This window comes from Cottoperca gobio, chromosome 11 (assembly GCF_900634415.1).
Source record: "Cottoperca gobio chromosome 11, fCotGob3.1, whole genome shotgun sequence".
NCBI classification, from domain to species: Eukaryota; Metazoa; Chordata; class Actinopteri; order Perciformes; family Bovichtidae; genus Cottoperca; species Cottoperca gobio.
In genome coordinates, this window is record NC_041365.1 from 9,568,596 (window position 1) to 9,577,436 (window position 8,841).

The following is an 8,841-nucleotide window of genomic DNA, read 5'->3' on the forward strand; positions in this document are numbered from 1 at the left end:
CGTCGAGGGCCAAACACGGTCCACATGTATTGAACAGGGTACACATAAAGTGCAAAAAGATATGGAACATATTTAAGTCAACTGCAAACGGATTGCTGAGCAGTTCAATTAAAATATCTGAGCTGCAAAGTCGGCAAATGGTCTCAGTTGATCAGCAGAATGCTGTCGGGAACACAGCAGTGGAGATGTTTGTCAGTGTTTGGAAACACGTAGTGACCAAAGTTTCCTTCTGCATCCGAGTCTCCCACAGGCAGCTTGGCATCATACATGTCTGTGATCACACGGCCCTGAAGCTGCAGGTTTAACAGTGAGATGCTTCGTTATGTCGCACAAACAGTCCAGCTCACATCGTCCCAGAGATCTGTGGTGTCTTTCCCTTCGCTTTCCAAAAACTCATTCCAGTCACATATTTAGATTATTCCTCAAATGTCTTTTCCCGTGGTTGTGCCATGCATTGATTTAATTACCAAAACTGGCGGGCCAGTTATGACAGACATGACATTTTCTCACAGGCCAGATATAATTGCCTTGAGTTTGACACCCGTGCAGTAAACACTGAAACGTGCACATAAATGAGAAACGTAAGAGTTTAGTTTATTTAATAAAAGAGCACATGTTCAATGAAACACTGATATTAGTAATCGGAGACGTGTTATTCTTAAAAGATGCACGCATAAAGTTGCATTCAAATTTATATATTTGGCTCTCAAGGAAATGCATAATTTTTTTGGCTTTTATGGCTCTCCCAGCCAAAAAAGTTCCCGACCCCTGCCATAGAGAGTCTCTGGTGGCTTATTTGGTGTACAACTGAGAATTGCTAAAGGTGAGGTTTCCAAATTAAAGTACAATCTTGCTAAACATGGCTGGCATTGATTGCACAAACTGCTCTCAAAAATCAATTTCAAGTTTGCTCCTTGTCTGTTCAACCCCAACAGATCAGACTTCTTCAACCTACTTGAAACTAGCAGTCAGCCCTTGCGACTGCCAACTTGCAAGAACCTGGTTCTCCAAGTGTAGGGCTATCTTGAAGTCAAATATCCTAAAGCAGAGGATAGACACAATGGCTGGATATGCCAGTACTAGTCTTGAACCTTGATCACTGAACTTCAGTACTCAAGTTTATCCCATTAGAAAGTTACCAACATTTTAAGAATCAGAAACATGTCGTTCATTTCAGCATCACATGGAAAACTTGTTGCAGATTGACAACCGCATATCTATTGATGATAAACCAGTTGTAAACCTCACATCAAGACAGACTCGTGTTCTACAGGATTATAAAATGTTTATTTATTTTTTCAGTTCAGTATCCATAGTTTATCTGTGACTGCGGCAAAATAGGTGCCTAGAAGCAGAAGCAAAAGAAAAAAAGTTTAGACATTTAAACAGTTAAAATAATATGATGCAAGGTTTAGATACTCACCTTTCCATCAAAGCACCGTTCTGCACAAGTCTTCTCGGATGGCCTACAGACCTCTGTAGAGCACATGAAACAGATCTGCAGGGGAAACAAACATTTATCACATGAACACAATCCTTAAATGACAAGTTGCCCTATTTTCTTTCAGTTGCAATTGAGTTCAGCCATGTGTAAGATTCTTAAGTCCCAGGCAATTATGCAAACATCCTCTTAATGAAGAAGTCAAATACTGAGTCAGGGGCCCTTTAATATTTTAGTCTGAAATTGTATACAGTATAGTTTTGACCATTTAAACCCACAAGAGCTTCCTGAATACTCACTTCTTCATCAAGGAACTGGTTTGTCGTTTGATCCATAAACTGGAAGGCATGGACTATAAAGCGCCTTTGGTAACGATTTTTGGGATGGCCACTGACTTTAAGGATGGACACATTTGGGTCAAAAGGATTAGCACACCTACAGACAAAGTTAAAGTTAGGACAAGGCCATTAGTCAACCGCATTACACATGAAGTGGGTTCAGACAGTCATTCTTACCCTTCATAAATTAGCACCAGAGCATTAGATGCAGAGCGAGGGTAAGCTACACAGTAGTTGACAAGAATTACTGCATCTGGTTTTGGGGACAGCAGGTGTAGTTCAAGAAACACTGGTTTGCCAAGGAGCAGTCGCAGGGGCTGACTGCTCGTTTCCAAGTAGGTTGAGTAAGTCTGATCTGTTGGGGTTGAACAGACAAGGAGCAAACTTGAAATTGACTACAGCATTTGTGTAATCTAATGCCAGCCATGTTTAGCAAGATTGTACTTTAATTTGGAAACCTCACCTTTAGCAATTCTCAGTTGTACACCGTATAAACCGCCAGAGAGGATTGATGATGGCAAGCTGGAACTTGGGGTCTTGACCATGTAGCCAACACTGACCAGTGGCTGCGCATCATTGCCTGTTATGCTGTAGCGGCATTCAACCATGTACCTATACATGGGTTAAATGATAGTTAGGTTAAGCTTTGCACAACATGCAGGTACACATTCAATTACTAGAACCATTAGGCCCCAATTACAGTAAAAATGTACTGTATAACCACCAACCTGAGGGGATCACTTCTTGTAATTACACCATACTTGAGATTCATAGCTTTGACAATAGTCTGTACTTCAGCCAGGTAAATCTTTGTGTCACCAATTTCCTGCAAGAACAACAAAAGTTTGCTTCAGGTCTACTAGGTTGCATTACATTTATAATGCCTGTGGCACAGTCTCCTATTACATGTTTAGAGTGATTTATATACCGGTAGTCTGCAAATCTAAACACTAACAATTCATCAATATGTGTAAATATGCAAGATAACAAGTAGTGACTAATATCACCACACTAAAGAATTGAGAAACACAATGTTACATTGAAATATGTCAGAATTGCAAGCCATCCAACTTAGATTTAATTACTCTGCCTTAAAGTAAACAGAGTCTGAAATCACTTGCTCAGGCAATTTATCAAATCTTAATGACGAGAGTAAACTAGTTTAAGTAACAAAATGGAAAGCGCATCGCTAAACAGTCTGCAAAGGGGACGACTTACATAAGCATGAGCGCCACATTCTGTAATTCTGAATTTAAAGATGGCAACCTTGTCATTAATAATGACTGGTTTACAATTTGGATTCCCAGGAATAGTGAGCTTGGAGGAGTCAAAAGCGATGGATGCAGAGCTGGCGCGAATGGCAAACACAAAGTGTTGATCCACAGTGCACTCTGGAGAGAAAAACAAAAGTTACGAGAAGTAATAAAAGTTCAATTAAGTTAAGATAAAATGTCACATTTCCCTAAACAGAAGCCATACCATCCAGTGGGTAGTAGCAGGCCGATGTATAAGTATCCACACAGCATCCCAACTTCTTACAGACTGAAAAAGATTTTATTCCTGACAGACCACAAGGCACCCGCTCCCCTGAAGAGACAGCACAATCTGAAACGACAGTGACATATTAAAGTGTCTGCCAAAAAACACCCTGAAGTAGTTACCCATTTCTTCCCTTTAGAGCTGTAATAAATCTTCCCACAGTGATTCAATAAATACTGCTCAACATTTCAATTTTATCACATTTGCTGTATGCAGTCTGCACTCACTCGAGTGTGTTGGTGGCATTGATGCATTAGTGGTTGTTGGTGCCGGAGTCGGTGCCGGAGTTGGTGCTGGAGTTGGTGCCGGAGCCGGTGCCAGAGCGGGTGGTGGTGTGTAGACTGTTGGTGGTCTGTAGCTACATTTTCGTTTGGGTTTGCCACTGGCACGAGGGAACAGGCCATGGTTGGACTGTAGCCCTTCCTCACAAGATGCAGTAGTAACTTGTGTCTGACCAAACGCATCAACATGCAACAACTGCAGGCTGTAGTAATCAGTCTGTAAACATTTTTAAAGTGAGCTTTTGGTTAGGACATGAACTGAACTCAAGGTAAAAAAAATGAAATATATAAAAACTACATTGATTGGATATCCAGTCATTTTAAGATTAAAAATACATTACAGCCAAAGCAATTACTTTTCAGTAACTTACATGTTTCACATTACACCCAGTGAAGGGTACAGTCAAGGTTTTCTGGAAAAAGTCCACTTCATAACCACAAGACTCTGGAGCATCCATGATAGGCAGCAGTTCCTTTGGGCCTGGAGAAGGAAAATAAAGCCTAGTAAATTATTTTGTTTATTTTTTTTTTTATAAGGCTGAAGAGTTTAAGTACATACCCAAAATTTTTACGTCACTTAGGGAACCCAGCAGAGTAATCTTGAAACCAGCTTGACTACAAACTACACCCAACCCAGAAGAAATAGGGCAGGTACTGCTTGTCCAGCTCCTTGGAGTGGCCTCAACAATGTCCACCTGAAATCCATCATTTGCACCTCTGGCCCCGTTCATTGGAGGGTCATCTACATCCACCTGGAATCCATAGTCAGCAAAAGAGCCCACGGTCTCAGTGGTGGAGGCTCCTTCAAATTCAGGAAGTGCATCCTCAGGAATTGCCTCTTCCTTGTCAAAATCACTGTAATCTGGAGGAGAGCGCAGTAGTTAAACACAGATTAATTTTCAGACATTATGGAAATAAGTGTAATAATTATGTCACCAACTTCCTGAACATGCAGTTGCCAGTGCAAACTCATTAGCAAGTCTGACCTAGGAGAGTTTGTCACTGAGCTTCTTCTTTTGGACTTGCAACGATAACAGGAAATGGTAATTAAACAGTAAATTATAAAGTCAGTAAATTAGTCACAGTAATCTGTTTAAAAGGGCAACATTACTGGAGATACCAGGCCAAGTAAGGATTTAACAGCTAAACCTCAAGAGCATTAGTTGAAAGAATTGCGCATTTCATTCTTTAAAATCAACTTTTCACTTGCAACAGACCTAGATTTATTAACCTGGTCGCGCAGTTCTCTTGCTACATGAAGAGCGAACACACTTTTACTCAAGATTTGAGGATAATAGGTAGTCGTTTACCTGTCGAGGTGACGCTTGCCTTTGGTTCAGGCCCACTTCCCCGTCTCATAGAAATTAAGAAGTTGAGTTCTGTCCAACGATTCCCATCCCTGCACTGGAAGTAGAAGCAGGAGCAGAGTTCCAGTCAGCAACACCAACAGCTCAACCCTGATACCAGCCATGGCTCCAAGTGAATGTCCTCCTGTAGCTGCTGTACAACGAGTAACTACGTAGCCTCCTTCCCTGCTATAAATAGTGGTTTTAAGTTAATTGATTGCATCTGGTAGCTGCTAATTAGCTGCTAATTGGCACTCTCTACTCAAGTCTCACTTGTGTGAATCAAAACCAAAATGATTGGCAAGGGAAAGGCCTGGAAAAAAGACGCCTTATTTTATGTTTATAAAACCATCATTGTATCATTGCCATGTTTGTGGCATAGGGTGGTGATGGTCTAGTGGTCTAGAGGGTAGTGATCTAGTGGCACAGCTTCCTAACCTTGTGAGTTCAAGACCATTGTGTACCTCTGAGCTTGGCAATTGGCACTTACAGGTATTGTCCCTGTAGTTAGGTCACTGTAAATCACTCTGGTTCTGGCATCTGCTAAATATAAAGTGGATTACAATTAGGCCATATATAATATATTTTGTGACTTATATATTTATTTTCAATCATGAATAATACAACAACTTTTTATTAACTTGGTCCAGACTCATTTTGAACAGTAAAAAAACAAAACATTAAATACTTTAAACACAATATGACACCACCTACTCTCAATCTCCAAAAGTAGACTCAACACTGCTGAAAACATATTACATGCTTCATACAGATAGGGAGTAAAACTTTGCTGTTGTATTACATTACATTTTATTTCAAATGTATTTAATCAAGAAAAGCCTCATTGAGAAGAAACATCTCCTTTAAGTGTCCTGGGCAAGACAGGCAACAGCACATTAAACAAAGTTTCAGACATATAACAGACCATAACATTTCAGGTTTTAGCATGAGTATACCACAAACGAGACTCAGATCATCATATTCTAGATCAGGGCCAAATAGCTCAGCCAAAGAATCTACAATCTGTTGTTTTTAATGAACTGGTGACTTAGTGTATATCTCATTAACATGTTAAATTATTACCACAGACAGTGGCTCTATTCTATATCAATCCAAACTCATCACTTTATATATTTTCTTTTCCACATAAATAACAGTTTTTAAGTATTTTAAAGAGCACTACTGGATTTTTGTGTCAGTTAAAAGGATATTCCATAAGGGCTAATAATTTCAAATAGTTACAAGCAGAATAAAAGAAAGAGAAATAACAGTGTGGCAAAAGACTTTATTGCATATATTTCAAGTACACAAACACCCCATGGATTCTGCTACTGCACCCCAGGTCAAATAAACAGACTACTCAATAGTCTTTATCATTGAAAACAATAGATCTTTTTTTAAATCTTACTCTCTAGAGCCAATAAAAAACAAACAAACAAATTAAATGACCAGATGTTCCAACACATAGAAAATCACTTGTAGGCGTTGGCTTTATGTTTGGCCAAGAAGTTGAAATTCTTTGGTACAGGTCCAAGTAGCATTTCACTGGAGAGGGGAAAAAGTAAGAAATTATAATCAGTAAATACATCAATTTAACAGTTAATATTAGTGTAGCATGATTTTGAATGGCGCTTCTTCTTTTGAATGGTGCTTCTTGAGGTTTCCTGCTCACCTAATCCTGACCCAGTCCCCAACATGTTGGCTGGCCATCATTGACTCCAGGTAGTTCCTGCCCATGTAGTACGGAGGTCTCTCGTTGATCTTCTGAGGCACCCGCTCCAACAGGCCCACTGGAATATATCTGAGAGACAGAAATAAACGGCTATATTGAGTTTCTGGATCAAATGGCAAGTCATGAATATTGCTTGTTGATTATAGATGAAATACAGTATATTCTAAAGTGCATGTTTTTACCTGCACATGAAGGAGAGCCACTCTAGCATGAAGGTGCGGGTCTTCTCCACACCTCGAGTGTCGGAGCCCCAGTGCTCCAGACCAAAGTTGCTGAAATCCCGGAGGATGTCCAGTCGCTCGTTGGACGAGATGTCCCAGTGTCTACTCTCCTTTATTTCAGTGAAGATCCAGGGTTTAATGAGAGCACCCCTGAAGACACAGAAGTCAAACATGCAAAAATCAAAATCTAAAGTTAATCACAAAGATAATTGTGCTCTGTAATATGGAGTAATTAATCTGATCAGGATTCTATGTGGGTTTACTATCGTCTAAGTTACTCTGAAAGTAAGAAAGCACAAGAATTTCACTGATAAGGATGCAAAATAGTAAAACAGAGGGTGGACAAAATTCTAGAAAGACTACATAAACATATTTACGAATCATAACAATCACAAAAGGAAGCGACATAAAAGGCTGTAATGCAGCTATAGAACCAATTAGCTGTTTGCCTCAGCTTTAAAGCTGCATTCACACCAAATCAGGTGTTGCGGCACTTTGTGCAGGGTTGTACGATGCTGTGGGAGTGTCACTTAAATGGTCTTTTTGAGTTACACTAATTGCAGCAGGCCACTGTGTTTTTTTTGTTGCATCCCCTGCAATGCCCACCATCGCATCCTGAATGCACAATCCAATGAATAGGAGGACTGCCATTTTCGCAGCAATGCCTGATTTGGTTTTAATACAGCCGTAGGACTCTTTCCAAACGTCTGTGTGAGTTTCAAAGCAATTTAAAGTGACCATTGGTTACAAAGGGGTCAAATAAATTGGTTGAACTGCACATCATCACAAAAATGTTGTCAAGGTAGATGGTGTCAATTCTCAAGACAACATATGCTAAATACTGACACACTGTTTGCAAAATGGAGCTAGTAACCATGCATAATAATTTGACATTTACCTCGGTGTTTCCATTATTTTGTTTATACTGTGTGTAATATCTGAAGTGGCACCAACCTTGCAATCATAATACCAGAAACTCCGGTCTCTCTCGCTTTCATGGCATCTTCATAGGACAGAATGTCTCCATTGCCTGGGACAATAAACACACAGGTCACCTTAGTCTCAATCATCACCCACAATTAATACCTCTTCTACAATTTGGCAATCTCATGATTTTACAACCATGAGATTGCCAAATTGTATTAATGGAGTTTTTTGGGGGGGAGGATGTTTCTGCGAACATTTCCCCCCCATCTGAACTGTATGCAGCTACTGTCTTGTATATGTGAAACATGTTTGCATACCAAAAAGTGGGACAGGACTAGCCAGTTTGGAGCAGGTGGTGATATAATCCCAGTCAGCTGACCTAGTGTAGCGCTGCTCTCTGGATCGGCCATGCAACTGTAAGAAAACAACATCATCAGTGGTGTGTCTTCACACTTTGAAGCTGACCTGTGTTTATTTTCAGGTATAAAAATGACTTAGGAGGAGGAAAAAATATTCTGCATAAAAAACAAACAAACAAGGGTTTGACAAGGATACACATTTAACAAGATTATTTTTTTAAAGCAAAATGGGAACACATCACCTTAGATAATGTAATAGCAATTTAAATGTCTACTGTTTAAATAATGTACAAGTTCCCTTTGTCAAGCAAGCCAACTGCCATTTCATGTTAATATGGGGATGTCGTTTAGAAGACAGGACACAGACGTTCCTTTCATCATTAATTAACATCCTGATTAAACTGATTAACTCACTGAGACAGAATATTGAGTGTACCACTTCCTTTAGTGTTTACATAACGTTACCTTACAAACATCAAAAGGCAGTTTGGCCCTGTCCCCTGTTGTTTTTTATCACCTAGTCACCAAACCAAGTTTGTATAAAATGTCTGTGTGTTCTCTTTCAATCTTTGCCCTCCTGCAGACTACACCAGTGCTCTGTAGGACTGGTGTCTTTGAGATCTCAAATAAATGTACAAAGACAACTCTGTCTCTATC

The 8,841-nt window shown here is 39.8% G+C and overlaps 2 protein-coding genes across 2 annotated transcripts in view; both read right to left on the minus strand.

Annotated features, from left to right (window-relative positions):
* Window positions 1-1,268: 1,268 nt before the first annotated feature.
* LOC115015816 (zona pellucida sperm-binding protein 4-like) lies at window positions 1,269-5,105 on the minus strand. Its single transcript, XM_029443387.1, has 12 exons — window positions 4,910-5,105; window positions 4,159-4,461; window positions 3,971-4,080; window positions 3,546-3,816; window positions 3,259-3,384; window positions 2,998-3,170; window positions 2,508-2,605; window positions 2,243-2,391; window positions 1,957-2,134; window positions 1,741-1,876; window positions 1,424-1,498; window positions 1,269-1,345 (listed from the first exon to the last, which is right to left on the minus strand). The coding sequence occupies exons 1-12, from the start codon at window positions 4,956-4,958 to the stop codon at window positions 1,304-1,306; spliced, it is 1,710 nt and encodes a 569-aa protein (XP_029299247.1). The 5' UTR covers window positions 4,959-5,105; the 3' UTR covers window positions 1,269-1,303.
* A 1,105-nt stretch (window positions 5,106-6,210) lies between these two features.
* Window positions 6,211-8,841, minus strand: part of dus3l (dihydrouridine synthase 3-like (S. cerevisiae)) — a 9,977-nt gene continuing 7,346 nt past the window's right edge. The window contains 5 exon segments of the mRNA XM_029443876.1: window positions 6,211-6,490; window positions 6,618-6,746; window positions 6,860-7,048; window positions 7,853-7,928; window positions 8,143-8,239. Coding sequence (XP_029299736.1) covers window positions 6,418-6,490; window positions 6,618-6,746; window positions 6,860-7,048; window positions 7,853-7,928; window positions 8,143-8,239 — 564 coding nt within the window. The 3' untranslated portion in view covers window positions 6,211-6,417.

Bases quoted from the DNA above. Each gene is read 5' to 3' on its own strand.
- LOC115015816 (XM_029443387.1), bottom strand. From the start codon at position 4,958: ATGAGACGGGGAAGTGGGCCTGAACCAAAGGCAAGCGTCACCTCGACA. The intron at 1,877-1,956 runs GTAAGAATGACT...CTTTGTCTGTAG, and splicing joins CTGGTGCTAATTTATGAAGG to GTGTGCTAATCCTTTTGACC. The intron at 1,499-1,740 runs GTGAGTATTCAG...TTTCCCCTGCAG, and splicing joins ACCAGTTCCTTGATGAAGAA to ATCTGTTTCATGTGCTCTAC.